At 47.1% G+C, this 16,441-nt stretch overlaps 8 protein-coding genes across 8 annotated transcripts; 6 read left to right on the top strand and 2 right to left on the bottom strand.

The window, feature by feature from the left end:
• Positions 1 to 236: 236 nt before the first annotated feature.
• Positions 237 to 1,005, top strand: N7517_002586 (40S ribosomal protein eS12; the record flags this gene model as incomplete). The annotated part of the gene is made up of 3 exons (XM_056720316.1): positions 237 to 239; positions 491 to 809; positions 881 to 1,005. 3 exons carry the CDS (start codon positions 237 to 239, stop codon positions 1,003 to 1,005), a joined length of 447 nt encoding a protein of 148 aa, XP_056584451.1.
• Positions 1,006 to 1,829: 824 nt separating this feature from the next.
• On the top strand, positions 1,830 to 3,813 carry N7517_002585 (uncharacterized protein; the record flags this gene model as incomplete). The annotated part of the gene is made up of 5 exons (XM_056720315.1): positions 1,830 to 1,945; positions 2,001 to 2,597; positions 2,656 to 2,865; positions 2,912 to 3,186; positions 3,239 to 3,813. The coding sequence occupies 5 exons, from the start codon at positions 1,830 to 1,832 to the stop codon at positions 3,811 to 3,813; spliced, it is 1,773 nt and encodes a 590-aa protein (XP_056584450.1).
• A 408-nt stretch (positions 3,814 to 4,221) lies between these two features.
• On the top strand, positions 4,222 to 5,880 carry N7517_002584 (cytochrome P450; the record flags this gene model as incomplete). The annotated part of the gene is made up of 4 exons (XM_056720314.1): positions 4,222 to 4,287; positions 4,339 to 5,445; positions 5,496 to 5,668; positions 5,724 to 5,880. 4 exons carry the CDS (start codon positions 4,222 to 4,224, stop codon positions 5,878 to 5,880), a joined length of 1,503 nt encoding a protein of 500 aa, XP_056584449.1.
• A 792-nt stretch (positions 5,881 to 6,672) lies between these two features.
• On the top strand, positions 6,673 to 7,820 carry N7517_002583 (uncharacterized protein; the record flags this gene model as incomplete). Its single annotated transcript, XM_056720313.1, has 4 exons — positions 6,673 to 6,750; positions 6,804 to 6,907; positions 7,068 to 7,651; positions 7,750 to 7,820. The coding sequence occupies 4 exons, from the start codon at positions 6,673 to 6,675 to the stop codon at positions 7,818 to 7,820; spliced, it is 837 nt and encodes a 278-aa protein (XP_056584448.1).
• Positions 7,821 to 8,068: 248 nt separating this feature from the next.
• Positions 8,069 to 9,112, bottom strand: N7517_002582 (nitronate monooxygenase; the record flags this gene model as incomplete). Its single annotated transcript, XM_056720312.1, has 1 exon — positions 8,069 to 9,112. One exon carries the CDS (start codon positions 9,110 to 9,112, stop codon positions 8,069 to 8,071), a length of 1,044 nt encoding a protein of 347 aa, XP_056584447.1.
• Positions 9,113 to 9,729: 617 nt separating this feature from the next.
• On the top strand, positions 9,730 to 11,397 carry N7517_002581 (uncharacterized protein; the record flags this gene model as incomplete). Its single annotated transcript, XM_056720311.1, has 1 exon — positions 9,730 to 11,397. The coding sequence occupies one exon, from the start codon at positions 9,730 to 9,732 to the stop codon at positions 11,395 to 11,397; it is 1,668 nt and encodes a 555-aa protein (XP_056584446.1).
• A 103-nt stretch (positions 11,398 to 11,500) lies between these two features.
• On the top strand, positions 11,501 to 13,386 carry N7517_002580 (MFS transporter; the record flags this gene model as incomplete). The annotated part of the gene is given in 6 exon segments (XM_056720310.1): positions 11,501 to 11,598; positions 11,633 to 11,647; positions 11,663 to 11,860; positions 11,932 to 12,918; positions 12,980 to 13,111; positions 13,149 to 13,386. 6 exon segments carry the CDS (start codon positions 11,501 to 11,503, stop codon positions 13,384 to 13,386), a joined length of 1,668 nt encoding a protein of 555 aa, XP_056584445.1.
• Positions 13,387 to 13,562: 176 nt separating this feature from the next.
• On the bottom strand, positions 13,563 to 15,410 carry N7517_002579 (uncharacterized protein; the record flags this gene model as incomplete). The annotated part of the gene is made up of 6 exons (XM_056720309.1): positions 13,563 to 14,575; positions 14,631 to 14,883; positions 14,931 to 14,981; positions 15,031 to 15,168; positions 15,221 to 15,251; positions 15,301 to 15,410. 6 exons carry the CDS (start codon positions 15,408 to 15,410, stop codon positions 13,563 to 13,565), a joined length of 1,596 nt encoding a protein of 531 aa, XP_056584444.1.
• Positions 15,411 to 16,441: the final 1,031 nt, after the last annotated feature.

Genomic DNA, 16,441 nt, shown 5'->3' with positions numbered 1-16,441 from the left:
ATTAGATCAAAAACGTCATCAAACCGGGCATTGAATACCTGTTTCATTGTATAGATGTATATACATATCACGTGACTAAGCTTGCGGTGACCACATGACATAATCGTAGGGCACACACAGCCGAAAAAGTCGAAATAGCGGGAAATTTCAAGCCCGCCCGCACCACCTTTTAATTTCTTTCTCCAACAACTCTACTCTTCGAGGATCATCCGATTTCAAGCATAACAAGCAACAAAATGGTATGTTTCGTATCCGCGAATTACTCTCACATCATAACCACGCCCGCATCGGATCTCGTCACGACAATTGAGATGCTGGAATGGACATGACCGGCGAGAGCGATTGCGTCGCCGCGGTAGAGACTACCCCTCGTCGGCTGTCTTATCTATGCGGTGCACCGGTCCAGTCCAATTCCAAGCCTCAAAGAGTCACAACAACGATCCAAGCAACGTAATACTCAAAGGACACAATACTAATAATAATCCTCTAGTCGGACGGAGAAGAGCCCACATCCCCTATCGCCCCCGCCGAGGAGGTCGAGGTTTCTGCCGATGCCGGCAGCGGCCAGATGTCCGTCTTGGACGCCCTCAAGGGTGTTCTGCGCGTCTCCCTCATCCACGATGGTCTTGCCCGTGGTCTCCGTGAGGCCGCCAAGGCTCTCGACCGCCGTGAGGCCCACATGTGTGTCCTGAACGAGGGTTGCGAGGAGGAGGCTTACAAGAAGCTCGTCGTCGCTCTCTGCTCCGAGCACAAGATCCCCCTCATCAAGGTTCCTGACGGAAAGATGCTTGGCGAGTGGGTTGGTCTCTGTACGTTCTCCCCCTCCATTGATACGGAATATCTCTTTTGAGGGTGTATTTGCTAACGTTTTGTTTTTCAGGCACTCTCGACCGTGAGGGTAACGCCCGCAAGGTTGTCAACTGCTCTTGCGTCGTTGTCAAGGATTGGGGTGAGGAGTCCCAGGAGCGCTCCGTTCTCCTCAACTACTTCCAGACCGAGCAATAGATTATCTCTACTGAGCGGCTGTGAGTAGCAGGTCTCGTTTTAGGCGTCGGGGTTGACGTTGACTGGGGGGTTTGTAGTGAGGATCAAAGGAGGAATACATGAGGGATAGATCAATTGTTGAAACTACCAGCTGGACTCCGAGTGTACTCCCTGGGTTTGGTATTTGGTTGGCGGAGCTTTGTGATATCTCTGTTTGGTCTTTTGAACCTATTATTTCAAATCACCTAGTTTACAGCTGTGCCCCGTTTACTCGGGTTCGCGGCGCCAATGGCATCTGGACATCATGTCTACTTTGACAAAAGATAACTTAGGATGCGATAGCATCTGTGTGCCTTGTAAAATGTCTGGTCAGCTGGGTGAGTATATCTGTAGCGGTATTTCCATCACATCTCACCAGCGCAGAACAAACACCACATGCCGCAAGTGGTGTAGCAACCAGAAGACATCATGCTCCGAGCGTAAGCACTCAACACGCCGGGTCCTTGTCAGAAACCACCGCGATGTGATCACCTCTATAGCACTCTGTATACGGAGTACTTTAGGTAGGGCTGGAGAGTGGGTCCTCTGAGTCAGCACGGATTTCGCAACTTCCCAACTTCCCAACTCCGACTGTGTTTGAATGGACGAGATCTTGTCCCTCTGAGAGGGAAAGTCTATATATTTTTTTCTTTCAAAGATTTAACATTGGTGAGAGAGGTGCATATTGCCGTTATTTGTCATAATTGCATTAGTACCTAGGTACCTCGGGCGCTATATCATTTTGAGAGCATCCTCTCATATCCCAGTCCCAATCTAATTCCCAATTCCGAATCCCACCTGGCACCATGGAATCCGCTCAAATCCTAGGTGGGACCCCTGCGCCATATGGCCATGCATGTATGGGCTGTTCCCGTGCGAAGTGCAAATGCATTCTTCCTGCAACTGGTAGTGGCTGCGAAAGGTGAGTGGCGCTTGCTAGTGAGTGTGGAAATAGCCCGAACTAAGCACCGGGGTAGATGCCAGCGCCTGAGCAAGGAATGTCGGCCTGCGCAGACAGTCCGCAAGCGCAATAAGCTACCCTCGGGCTCTAATACTGCCAAGCTCGAGGCCAAACTTGATTGGATTATGTCCGCGTTTGAGAAGGGTGGTGTCAACCCCGGTCTTCCTCCAAATTGGGAACCCGTAAACCTAGGACGGAGTCAACAGAATGACCAAAGCCAATCTGCCCCAAGCACTCAAACCCTAACTAGTCTTTCTTCTCTTTCAACTGCCAAGGATGGACGGTGCCTTATAGACTTTGTACCCTCGTGTGATAGGGAGGCCTTGTCCCTGATCTACGTCCCGCCCGCCATGGCTCAGAAGAACCTCGACCAATTCCGCACTCGGACCTTGCAATATCTCCCCTTTGTCTACATTCCTTCTAATATAACCTCTGACCAATTGCGAGATAAATATCCATTCCTTTGGGTATGCATTATGGAAGTGACCACGGCGACAAATCTAGAAAAAGGCGACTCTTTCGGAAGAATTACCAACTATATTCATCAGAAAGTTATGATTGACGTTGCGCCGAGCATGGATCTTCTCCTTGGGATCATGACTTTCGTATCATGGTGAGCAGAAAATATACCCTTATTAAAACCAAATTACTCATTACAATTCTCTTTACAGCGTTACATACACTAAAAGACCGTTTCTCAATATCTATGCACACATGCTAATGGCAGTTGTTGCCGAGCTTGGGATCAACAAAAGTGAACAAAATGAGCATTCAGTCATGCATTCTTTCAAAATCGCTATTGGAATGAAGCAAACTCCACCCACAGCTAGAACACTCGAAGAGAGGAGGGCTGTGATGGGATGCTTTTTGATTTCATCATGGTAAATACGAAATATCCAGGCAAAATCTCTAAACAATAATTAACAGCTCTACTATCAGCGCCGCATTGGCAGTGTCTAGGATTGATGCTATGCGCTGGACACCGCACATGGAAGAGAGTCTTTCAATACTCGCTGAGGCTAAAGAGTGCCCCCAGGATGAGATCCTGATTATACAAGTCAAGATCCATTTGATCTTAGACAGAGTCTATCAACTGCGGCGGGATGGCGAGGCTTTTATCTCGCTAGCCTTCTACCTGGATACCTTCAAAAAACAATTAGACACAGTGAAGAGTGAGATTCCGCCTCACCTTCTACAGCACAGTAGGTTTCTATCCCTCTCGAGTCTCCACAGCCAGGACTAACAAGGCCAAAGGAGCAATACTGATGTATCTCTACAATGCCGAAATCATAATCAACGAACTATCAATAGAAGCTCCCGCCATTGCAAATTCGCCTGATCTCCATCGCCTCAACAGCCTTTACACCACCCTCCAAGCATCAAAAGGCTGGCTAGATGTATGGCTAGAACTTGAAGGAGAGGAGTATTTCCAGCTATCATGCATCATTTTTTACCAATTCACTCGAGCCATTGTCACCCTATACAAGCTCACCATTCTTGAAGATCCGGCATGGTCCAAGAGTATGGTCAGAGACACGGCAAATGTCCTCGAATACCTGAACAGAAACGAGGCCATCATCAGAAAGTGCCCAGGATATATCACTTTCAATGAAAGCGGGGAAATGAATCTCCTGGAAAAGGGATTGAGAATGATTCACAGCTTGAAAATGAACTGGGAACCGAAGTTGATGGAAATGTGGGGCCTAAGTATACCAGCGAACACCAGCGTCGATAGTGGCATGATTCAGTCTGATGCTATACTCCCTGATGTTATGGCTTTGGGCGAGATTGATGAGTCCTGGATGATGGACTTACTTGGGTCGTTGTGAATGTCCGTCTGTGATGCCCAAACTGTTAGAAAGTGAGACGGGGTTTAATAGGTTTATACATGATATCATATACTTGACCATACTATTGTGGTATTCTTGGAATCTTTCACAGATCTCCAATCCATGGTCCGCATAGCTGCAAGTTCTGCGGCTACGAAGAGGAAGACAGAACATATTTTCTATTTAGCCAAGCGCACTGGGGTCTGCATAGTTCAGCAAGTTAGCATACGGCTTTTTTCCCCGCTAAAATGCACATCGGAATGCACGCTAACGAAACACTAAGATGTTGGAGTCCCATGTGATTTTGCGCTACAGGCCACTTGGCCTATCCTTCAAATCATAACGGCTTGGTTGTGAAGCAACTGAGATATCCATTATTTTGCCCAAAGACTGACCATTCTCATTATGATGTCTTGGGATTCTAAGATAGGGGCCTTTGAAATGATACCCATAATTTATCTGGTGGTCATCACTGTAAGTGTTTTAACTCATTGCATATGAGTTACAGTACTAAGAATATTCCAGCTATTAGGATATCTTTTGTGGACCGTGGTTTACAACCTTTACTTTAACCCACTCTCGAAATTTCCAGGACCGAAACTTGCCGCATGCACCAATCTACAAGATCTATACTGGACATCAACAGGGCAGTATCACTACAAACTCAAGGAGCTCCATGACAAGTATGGAGATGTAGTTCGGACAGCTCCCAACTCTCTTGTCTATCGCAGTTCACAGGCATGGAAAGATATCTACGGACACCGGAAATCTGGAGCCAGGTCTTTTCTGAAAGACCCGAAATTCTACCTTCAGGGACCGAGAGGGCCAAACATTGTCAATGCCAACGACGAAGATCATTCAAGAGAAAGAAGATTGCTCTCGCATGCCTTCTCTGAAAAGGCCCTGCGCGAGCAAGAAGGCCTAGTTCAGTCATATGTTGACATGCTGGTGGAGCGACTGAAGGGGGAAATTTCATCATCGCGGGAAACAGTGGATATGTCTCAGTGGTACAACTTCACCACATTTGACATCATCGGAGACTTGGCCTTTGGCGAGCCCTTTGACTGCCTACGGGAAAGCCAATACCACCCGTGGGTCAAGATGGTCTTCGTGAGCATGAAAGTGATGGCATTATCACGACCACTGTTAGTCTATCCTTTTTTGGCACCGATTGTCAGGATGCTTCTACCAAAAAGGCTCAAGAAGATGCGAGAAGACTCATTCGCCTTGGCAACAAACAAAGTCCATCGCCGATTGGAGGCCAAGGTTGAACGGCCGGATTTCATGACTTACATCTTGCGATATAATGATGATAGGTCTATGACTATACGCGAGATGGAAGCAAATGCAGCTTTGTTGATCCTTGCTGGAAGTGAAACGACAGCCAGTCTACTCTCCGGATTCACCTATTATATCATGACAAACCCCTCGGCCTATCGGAAACTCGTGGATGAAATCCGAGGATCATTCAAATCTTACGAAGACATTGATTTCCAAAGAGTTGGTCATTTGACTTACCTGAATGCAGCGCTCGAGGAAAGTCTGCGGGTTTACCCACCTGTCCCGGCTATCATTCCGCGGGTTGTACCTAAGGAGGGTGCATTGATCGATGGGCAGTTCGTTCCAGAGAATGTATGTATCTACCTTCAAGTGTGGATCTCTATGTATATTGACATCAACAGGTTTCCGTGTCTGGGGCCCACTATTCTACCTACCATTCCGAGTCTCATTTTGCCGAAGCGGACTCTTTCATCCCTGAAAGATGGCTGGAGAGCAGAGACAAACGCTTCGAGTCGGACAGTCGGACAGCAGTTCAACCATTCTCGCTTGGGCCCCGTAACTGTCTTGGAAGAAAGTGAGTTTTGATTTTTGATATCTTCGGGGATCAGGCTAATTGTATCCATCCACAGCCTTGCCTATGCAGAAATGCGTCTGATTGCGGCCAAGGTCTTCTGGAGCTTTGACATGACCATGGAGGAGAATTCAACTGCTTGGAATATCCAGAAAGCTTACAATATTTGGGAACGCAAGCCATTGATGGTGAACCTATCACTGGCACAACATTGAAAGTGTTGCAAAATTAGCCATTTTTTGCATTTCGCTTAGTGTAAATGAGCGCTGTGGATTGCTATACAATGTACCTAGCTATAGAATCGCTCGCCACATTCGTGACATGAGACGAGGAACCATTGACTAACTAGCATGTCACTATCTGCTAATAAAAAAACCCTCGATATTGGATATGCCTGTAATTTATATAAATGAATTGTATTGTTGATTGGGACAGACTTGAGAGCACTTTTCTCAGATTATGTTCCCTCTGGGAGATCTGTGAATGTATATCTTGCTCAGGGCTTTGTTGTACATACATGTATAAGGTTGTCCTACAATAATTCGTCCTTATTATCTATACATGTGTGTACAACTCTGGAACTGAGACATCAATCAACGTTGGAACTGCGGAACTGAGATTGAGACGTTCGGGCATGAGCCAAGGTTGCACATTTGAAGGCAAAACTTGGATATGACCTTTTTTTTAATGATCTAACCCGGTAACCTCAGATCTGAAAATACACAGCGTGAAGCTTAAGTGAGCTGACCGTTGGGTTTATCGGTCTTTCCCGGTGATGCCGGATCTGTGGCAAATGGAGATATCTAGATCAGACGACATGCAGACTTGACAAGGGCTTATTCTTGTATTGCAAGCCAAAAGCAAAAAGGACACGGAAATAAGGTACAACTTCAAAGACAAACTAGCTCGCTCGGATAGCAAATTCGAGTATAAAGGTTGCTTCTCATCCAGTAGTTAATCTACTACTCACCATTGACTATTCCAAACAATCGCAATCAACAAAAAGAATGTCTAGTTTTCTCAATCTTCTTGCACTTGTGCCTCTGGCACTAGCTGTCACCCCGACCATGATGGTCCCTAATCAGGTACAGCTACGGCGTGTGTTTACAGCCCATCAATCTGTTTACTCTTTATCTAGGTCATGATTTTCAAAGAAAACGACTTCGCAATGAATGCCGGCCGAACAGGAATGCCCATCACGTCTGATGGAAATTGCATGAATTTCGACAACATGTCGGAGTAGTAAGTTGAATATTCTTCGCATACCCATGAAGTTTTGTTAACCAAGTATCAGCCGCATGAATGTTGGATCAATCTATGTCCCATGCCCGTCTGAGGTCAAGCAAGACATGATGTGCTCATTCTACTCGTAAGCAAATAACGTCTAACTACAAGTGTCTAGTGCTAAATCATCCAGCGACTACTCTTGCAACAACGAGCTATTCACCTTTACCCGACCCCATGCGAATTTGCTCAGACGAGCCGTTGGCGATGGTGTTGGCAGACATGTCAGAAGCATGAAATGTGCGATGGTCCATTCCCCTGCCGACAGACGAGGACATATCTTCTCAAGTAATCATGCGTCCACCAAGAGTCCAAGCAGCTGCCCCAATGACAGTTGTTCCGGTGAACAGAACTGTCAATCAACCCACCCGGATTACGGCATGTACTGCTCTTCTAGCTCAAAGACCTGCCAACAAACTTCTGTAGTTGGCGCTCTTTGCAGGGAAGATGGCCAGTGTGTCAACAGTCATTGCCAGAGTGGAAAGTGTATGGCTGCCGCAGAGAACCTGCGTTGCGCGCAGGGCTCTGAGTGTCCTTCTAGCCTGAGATGTCGTCCTACCCGTGTTCTCAACTTGCTTGGGGGTTCCAATGTTGAAATGATCTGCATGAAAGATGAGGATGTTCGCGGCACCCAGTGCTCTGCTGAAAAGCCTTGCCCGGCGCATATGTCGTGCAGTCTTCAACATGAGACTAACGTGTACTGTGAGTGGGATGGTACCTGTGGATTGAATAATATGAGTTGTATGTCGGGCAGTCAATGCTGCTCTGGAGTCTGCAACACCAATTTATGCCAGTAATAGTCTTTGTGAAGGATGTCAAGCTTGGAGGAAATGGTATTCAAATTGAAAGCCCTGGAGGAACTGGATACTAGCTGGTAGTGCGCGAGTTGGCCGAGGATAATTGATATTTTAATAATAATGAGAAAGTTTCTCTCTGACCGCGCTCTGAAGTTGGACCTCCCCTCTTAAACCTTTCTAGACACGCTCGAAGAGATTACCACACAGATATTTATAGAGATCTCAACTTATCCATTTGATCAGATGTATAGAGTAAGAATGTTTGTCAAATCTCAGCTAAGCGTTATGCAACAAACTTGTTTGAAACTGCTTCCTAGTCCTTTCAGGGACACAGCCGCTGAATTATTTCCAATGCATCCTCTCGAATCCCATGGACAATATCCCCAGCACCTTTCACATCATGTATCAGTCCAACGGAGGCTCCTGCATATGTCGCAAGTCTCCCCTCGGGTCCCCAGCCCTTATCACCCGTCTTAGCAGCTTCATCATGAAGTCTTTTTAGTTCCTCAAACGACTTCCCTTCCTGCTGCTCAACGAATGATTTGTTTATTATAGTCCGGGGACTATATTCCTCTGGCCACCCAAAAGTGCCCCTGAGTTGATTATATAGTAACGTACGTGTGGTCGAGACTGCACCATCGGCTGCACGTACAACCTCGTCCTGGTAACCCCGGCTAATACGTGCTTCACTGGCAGCTAGGAACCGAGTCCCCATCGCCACACCCGAAGCTCCGAGGCACATAGCTGCTGCAACACCGCGCCCATCTGCAATTCCACCAGCTGCAAACAAAGGAATTCGGCTGCCTGCCATAGCATCTGCCACTTCGGGGAACAACGCCATAAGCCCCATTCCATCCTTCGCCCGACCGTGGCCACCAGATTCAGCCCCTTGCACAACAACAACATCTGGTAGCTCAAGGTTTCGAAGTAGCTCCTTTGCCTCCTTCACAGTGCCAATTTGAATCCAGATTTGGGTACGGGGGGATACTTGACGGATCTTGCTAGACCAGTCGTCGTATTCCTTGGGTCCCTGTCGTGGAGCGTACAGCCAGGCTGCACATGGTTGGTGCTTCTTGATAGCAGCAACGGCAACATTAATGTCATCAGCCCAGAGTTGGTATCCTATGCCGATAGGTAGTGTCGAGCCGGGAGTCGGTACTGTGCTAGCCCCTTGGCGTATGAGCGATGATGCTTTCTCGAGATCATCACTGGTATCCTGTGTTTTGGCACCGGGGCCAATGAACCCTAATCCACCGGCGCGAGAGACGGCTACTGCCAGTGCTGGACCCGACATGACTTTCATGGGGGCGCTGACCACAAATGGACTAGATACCCATGGGTATCGCGATACTAAGCTTGCCGCCATGGTTTTGGTGCTCAGATGGATGGCGAATATTTGGATAACGTCGCAATAAGATCAGTGGTAATTATTATGCGACAAGACGCATGGGAAGAAGTTCAACGTTTGTTTTGAATGATGTTTGGAGTTGCCAAGGCATCGTCGACGTCACAACAATCCGCACCTCCGCAATATCCGCGTTGCTTGCTACTATGTGGAGTACTACATACGCAAACAATAAAACTCTTGAATTGGGGCTTTACTGTTATGTCTAATTGTTCTGTTTTTCGTGTCTGCTTAGAAGATCATTTCTACCGTTGGATTAGATGGTTTTCTAGTAACTTCATTGAAATGAGCCGGTCGTATGCCCTTAGCGACACCTTCAGAGACAGCCACTTGGCTGAATACTCCATTGCAGTAACTTTCAAATGCTTTGGGCAAGACATACGGAAAGCAGCGTTTGAGGAATAGTAGATAAAAGAATATGTCTGAAACCTTTGAACTATAGAAGGCCTCAGGCATCACATGAGAGACCCGCAATACCCACTGGTTGATCTCCCCACTCATCTCCTCCGCAATACCCTGCCTGTCCTTCATTCTAATCGGAAATTGCGGGATCTCTAAAGGACTTATTGTTCTAAGATATGTCGCAATCCGACTTGAAACGAAAACGGGCCCGAATTGCATGTGAACCATGTCGGGAGCGCAAAAGAAAATGCGACGGCGCCGAGCCTTGCAGTACTTGCCGTCAATGGGGCTACGATTGCCACTACGAACGTCAGACACGACGGAAGCATCATGCTCCCCAACAAGAGCCCCCAAGAGAGATACCCCCAGCGCCAAGGCCTCCACAGCAGGTTGACTCGGTGGATACGCACGGGCTGGACCGTCGATTGTGGGCAAACTCCGGTGCTGCATTTGTTCGGAGAATGGGCCTGAATATCGATCCTGCCAAAGCACCAAAGCTCAGCCTCTTTGGTTGGAATATTGGAAAGCGACAACTGTCATCCGAGTCTCAGGTTGTCCACCCTGTACTGTCAATCACGGATATCGCATCCCTTGAACACATGAGGACCCTCGCTCAGGTCTACTTCGCCAAGATTGGTCCATGCTATGGCTTTATTGATTCTTCTCAATTTTTTGAGCGACTGGATGCTAGGTGGAAGTCTCCTATGGTTAGTTGTCTATATGACAGTGTTCTCGGTGGCGTTGCTGCACTAGGTTGTTTGTTTTCCCAACGACACATGACTATCACCGAATTACATCTCATCGGATCGGCACTTTCTATTCTCGACACGCACGTTCTGTGTGGCGTTCCTCCGGTGGACCTTCTCACTGGGTGGATGTTACGAGTCATCTACATGCGAATGACAGATCTGCCCCACTCAACATGGATGGCGAGTTCGAAGTTGATGCATCTGGTGGAAGCTGCGGGATTTCACCTCGAGTCTACCGATTCGGTCTTTCCACGCAGCATTGACACAGAGTTTGATCCAAACCTCCAAAGACGACTCTTCGGCGTGGCAATACATCTTAATTTGTGGACTTCCTATGATCTTGGTTTATCAAGAGTAACCTTCCAAAAAAATGATTTACCATTGCTTCCATCAACCATCGAGGGTGATTACACAGATGAGTTGCTGGGACTTCTTTCATTATCGGCAAGCCTAGATCCGGGGAAGCCAAATGAAGATGAGATGAAGCTTGAAGAAACGCTTTCCCAGATCCTAGAAAGAATTCATAATGAGCCTCCCTCGGCCATGGCGCAATGTAATCTTGTGCTTTGCATTCTGCGCAGAATACACACACAGAACCTTGAAATATCCCCACGCCTCGCAGAAAAAGCCTTAGCGTTGCTGAAGAAGGGACTTGGTTGCTCACGCACTATGGTCAGAGACTGCAGTCCCTGGCAACACATGGCAAACGTACCTTTCCACATCATATGTGTCTTGCTCGTGATGGACACACGGCAATCACTAGCGATGCTACCCGAAGCAATGCAGACATTGAAGCTCGTTGCATCCACCTACGATACCAATACCATGAGAGAAGCCTGGAGTGCGGCTCTCTTGCTAGTTATGCTTCATCAACAGCGGAGGAAAGATGACATTGCGATCTTCAATGACATAATGAACATGGAAGAGCAAGAAAGTCCAGGTGGACGACCCGTGCAAGAATTTCCAAGCGCCGAAGAGTATTCATGGCTAGGGGCTTTGGTCTCTGATCTGCCGGGTTTGCAAAGGGATGACCTTGATCAATTTCTGAATGCGGATATGCTTGATACTTCAAGTTTCTTGGGTGGATCTGGATGAGGTAACGCTTACTTAGAGGCACCTAAGTTCCTGAGAAATATCGATGTTCGTTTGATTATCTTGCGCTTTCGCTTTGCTTTAAACTTTCCAACTGACGAGTAGGATGTTACAAAGCCTTGCGGAAATAGCGGGTGCCGTGCTGTGGCTGGTAAAACTCTCCGTTCCGCAATACCCGCTTGTACACATTGGAAGTCCACAAAAGTTCCGCAAAGCTATTTGTAAAAAGGATGTAAAGATTTGCTACATATTAGTTTCAATGTTTTAGTATTCCACCGGAATACAAGCTCGACTTCATTGACAAAACGTGTCTGCGTCGCTGCTCTATCAAGTTCAAAATGCACGAGAAGCCATTCAATGGGGCGAGCAACGCACTTCCGACTCTTCTTTCCAACTCAGCAAGCTACGTTGATTTTGAAGGGATCGATGATCCCAAGCATCCTCAGAATTGGAGACTGTCTACGAAGTAAGCCAGGAGTCCAAATCAGCCAAGGATTTAGGTATTCGGAATACAAACTGACCACACTTTCCACAAAGACTTTTCAACTCTATCTTAGTCTGTTCAGGGACATTCATCGTCTCGCTAACAAGCGCCATCTTCGCACCGGGGATCGACAAAGCAAGCAAAGCTTTCGGGGTTGGGTCAGAAGTCGGAACACTGGGAACAACCCTCTACGTCCTGGGCTTTGCATCAGGACCCCTAATCTGGGCACCTGCATCAGAGCTACGAGGAAGAAAATGGCCACTGACAATTGGGATGTTAGGCGGTGGAATCTTCACTATTGCATCGGCGGTGGCCAAAAACATCCAGACCTTGATCATATGCCGTTTCTTCGCTGGAATGTTTGGCGCAAGCCAATTGACTGTTGTCCCAGGTGTACTGGCTGACCTATACAACAACACCACTCGCGGCGCCGCAATTTCTCTATATGCACTGACTGTTTTCGTGGGACCGTTTATGGCTCCTTTTGTGGGTGGCTTCATTGCGTCGAGTTATCTTGGCTGGAGGTGGACTCTTTACATCCCAGCAATCTTCAGCCTGGGAAATGGGATATTGAGTGTTTTCTTCTTGGATGAGACATATCCGCCTTGTATTCTCGTGGTCAAGGCTGCTGCTATCCGCAAAGAGTCCCAAAATTCGAGTATTCTTGCCAGACACGAGGAGATCGAGGTCAACATCGCAGATCTTGTGGAGAAGTACTTCACGCGTCCATTGAAGTTGCTCTTCACGGAGCCTATTATCCTCGTGGTGTCGGGTTACATGTCCTTCATCTATGGCCTTGTTTATGCGCTTCTTGAGGCATATCCTTTCGTTTTTGAGCATGTATACGGAATGACGCCTGCTTTTGCTGGTCTAATGTTCATTGGGCTCATCATCGGCGTGGTGCTCGCGTGTGCGTTCATTCTTTTTGGGCAGCTGGCCTATGCAAGGAAACTGGAAGAGAATAAGGGAATCCCAGTTCCCGAGTGGCGCCTCGCTCCAACACTCCTAGGAGCGCCTGTTTTCACAATTGGTCTCTTTTGGTAAGTAAATTGATTTTATATCGGAGTAATGTATAAAATGCGCTAACTGGAAATCCATCAGGTTTGGCTGGACCGGGTTCACTGCTTACATTCACTGGGCCGTACCTGCTGCTGCCGGGATATTCATCGGGTTTGGGGTGCTATGCATCTTCCTTCCGTGCTTCAATTATATCGTTGATGCATACTTGCCAATGTAAGTTGCCTATCTACTCGAAGAAATTCACATTGAGAACCACCTTGCTGACATACCCTGATATAAGTGCTGCTTCGGCTGTTGCTGCCAATATCATTCTTCGATCGGCAGTAGCTGCAGGCTTCCCGTTATTCTCAAGACAGATGTTTCAAAATATGGGAATTCAATGGGCTGGTACGTTGCTTGGCTGTTTAGCCGCAATAATGATCCCTATTCCGATCATATTCAGGGCTTATGGACCTTGGCTACGAGGGAAAAGTAAAGTATTTCCATAAAGGTTCTATAGGGTAAATAGATGAAATGACTTCGTGGGTACTTTACATGTTAGAGAGTAAGCCGTAGCTGTTACCAGGACCATGAGCAATGTAGAATACAACTATGATATTGGATGAACTCAACCACTTGACTTCAAAAGTTGCCTATACATAAACTCCCCGTTTCTCCGTCCCGCTTATTCGGGGTTATTATCAATCGAACTGTCCACAGCCCATCCATTGAGCATAGTGTAATCGGAATACGGCGAGGTTCCATGCAGGGTTTCATAATGCTTGCGAGGTCCACACTCTCTCAACTTGGCAGAGTTTGCGTTGACGCACCGGTGCTGCATGATAGCCGCGATTTGTCGGCCCGCGTCCAACCCTTCATAGTACGCACCGTGAAGGAAGCCAAAGAAGGTCGGGCTGGTAGCCTCACCAGCAAACCAGAGCCGACCAGCGTTAGCGCGAAGGTTCTGGTGCATCTCTAGAGATGTGGCAGGAGGCCAGTTGGAGTAGCTGCCGTAAGCCCAGGGCTCTGAGGTCCAGCGTGGGTACATGAATGCGGTGGGCTCGGGGATATCCTTCTCCGGGAACATCTTGCGCAGAACTTCCATTGCTTCCTTCTTGGTCTGCTCGTCTGTTTGGCGCTCGACTCGATAGGCAAGCTCGTTGGTCACGGTTACGAATATGATGTTGGAATCGGGGAGGAATCCGGGAGTGGATAGTGACTGCCAGACCGGGTACCAGCCACGGGTTACAGGATCCGCGTAGAGGTGATATTGTGTTTCTGAAGGCCAGAAGGTCTCGTTGAACTGGAAGAAGATCTTGGTGTACGTTCCCATGGTGAACTTCTGAATAGCTTCCTGCTTCCAGTCTGGGAGTGCTGGGGAAAAGCTGACAGCGCCATTTTGCAGAACTCCCAATGAGAATGTGGTAATAGCGTATTCTGCATCTACGCAGCTGCCATCTTTGTTGTGAACTGTGACACCATGGTCCGAATACGTGATATTCGTGACCTCGGTGTTCAAGTGAAGGCGGGGGTCATTGTCACTGAGGAAAGTTGATGCAAGCTTCTTAATGATGACGTTGAATCCACGCTGGTCAATAACGAAGTTGTCGTGGTCGCTGAAATAATTGAAGGTCAAGTTATCGCCCGCACAGCCGAAGACAAATGAGCTCTCTATTGGGGAATAAGCGGCCTCAAAGTCTAGTTTATGTGTTAGTTAATCGCATTAGGTGCATTTACAAGACAGATAACTTACCCCACGACCACCAGTCAACAGCCTGCGCTTCCATGTCATGTGGTTTAGGGTTCCAACCAGCTATGGCGAAGCCTGACTTGGCGTTTTGATCCTGAAGATTCTGGGTAAGAATCTCACCTGCCCTCTGGTTGGCAATATCATAGGCCTCGTCATAGGCGTTGAGTAGATCGCTATAGTCGGAATAGCCATCCTTGTTGTAGGTAGATATATTGTCGTAATTTGAGAATTCAGTGTTCAGTCCGTATTTTTGAGCCTGATCGAGGTCAGTTTGTATTTAATCGACGATATCTTGAGACTTACCAAGACCCAGATGGGGTTCTGCGGGCCTCCTTCGCTTCCAATACCTTGCACCTGTGTAATCTGTCAGCCGAGTCCATCCACGCGGTTGAGACATACATACCCAGTTGGCACCCATCTCAATATTATAGGGCTTCCCATCTTTGTCTTTGCCAAACGGCTTATGCCAAGCCCGACCGCCGATAGTATCGCGGTACTCGAGAATCACGAAATCATGCACGGAAGCATTCGTCAAAGCTTGCTATATAAATTGTCAATGACATTCCGATAAAAAAAAAAAGGAGGCCACCCACAGCAGCAGTAATACCAGCGACACCACCTCCCCTATTCTTCGTGAGTTTTGAAATCAATCAATAAGAGTTTCAGTGCTTACAAGATCGCAACTTTAGTCTTCTTGCATGTTCCCTCGGTTCGAGTTTGGTGAGGCGCACCAATAACAGGCTGGATAGCTCCTGCTATCGCCAAAAGTGAAAGGTAATGCATGGTGAATCTCTGGAGATTGAAAAGGGGAACAATTGCAATCAATACTTCTTATATATGAAGGCTGTACCTGCATAGATAAGAGCCCGAGAAGATCTACAAAAGGCCATGTAACGATATCCTCGGTCTTTCCGCAATCGGGCAAGTACACGCGGGAAGCTAAGTGAAGCTAAAGTGAAGCATATAATTTAAAAAGTACCATAGAGGTATGTACTTCCGTATCTGCGGGGATATCTTCAATCTCCTTTTATTTTATTCTAATATCATCCCTCTTACGCTTGGAATTCTAAATTAAGCTGATATATCACTATATTCCCAAGTGTCAGATATACTCCGTTTGAGATAGACTAATCTATACATAACGTCTAGGGGTATTCGTTGCCTTATCTTCTAATCTGTTCATATCAAATATTGCCGGAGGCTTCCGTTGAAATTGTGCACAGGCAAAGAACTAGATTCGATTAGTTCTGACACTAGAGCCTCGGTAATCAGTCATACTTGGCATGGCTTGAAAGCCGTGTTGGAAGCATTGTCGAACATGCGATTGTTGAGGATCCTCTCTGAATAAGCTTTAGCAGAGGTTATTGGTTCCAACCTTGGAAGTTCTCGCTAATTCTCACCTCGATTTGAGATATACCATGTAAGCTCAGCCGAATGTCGTTGGCAAATAGAGTTCGCACTATTGTTGCTGGGGTTATTACACTAATAGAGATGTTGGGTCAGGCAATAAACAGTAATTGTTATTCCAGCAAGACCGCGACTCCGTGCTATAAATTGGGTGGTAAATAGGCCCGCCATTCCGGTTCCGGCAAGAAACATTCAGACTACAGAATACAGGACAAATAATACCATAGTCTGACCCAGATATATATAGCCCAGGACCATTCATGTCCGTCTTTGAGCAAAGGCGAAGTATCGCCAAATATATCATGACGTCTTACTGATCACACTGTATAAAGTATGCAGTACTATGTACTATGTACTAGATATGCAGAAGGGCCGGGAGTTCGCGAGGTATTGTATCATATCCATCG

Source organism: Penicillium concentricum (genome assembly GCF_028827145.1).
Source record: "Penicillium concentricum strain IBT 3081 chromosome Unknown utg000001l_segment0_segment0, whole genome shotgun sequence".
Taxonomy (NCBI): Eukaryota; Fungi; Ascomycota; class Eurotiomycetes; order Eurotiales; family Aspergillaceae; genus Penicillium; species Penicillium concentricum.
The sequence above is the reverse complement of the archived record's forward strand: the minus strand, read 5'-3'. Positions and strand labels throughout refer to the sequence as shown.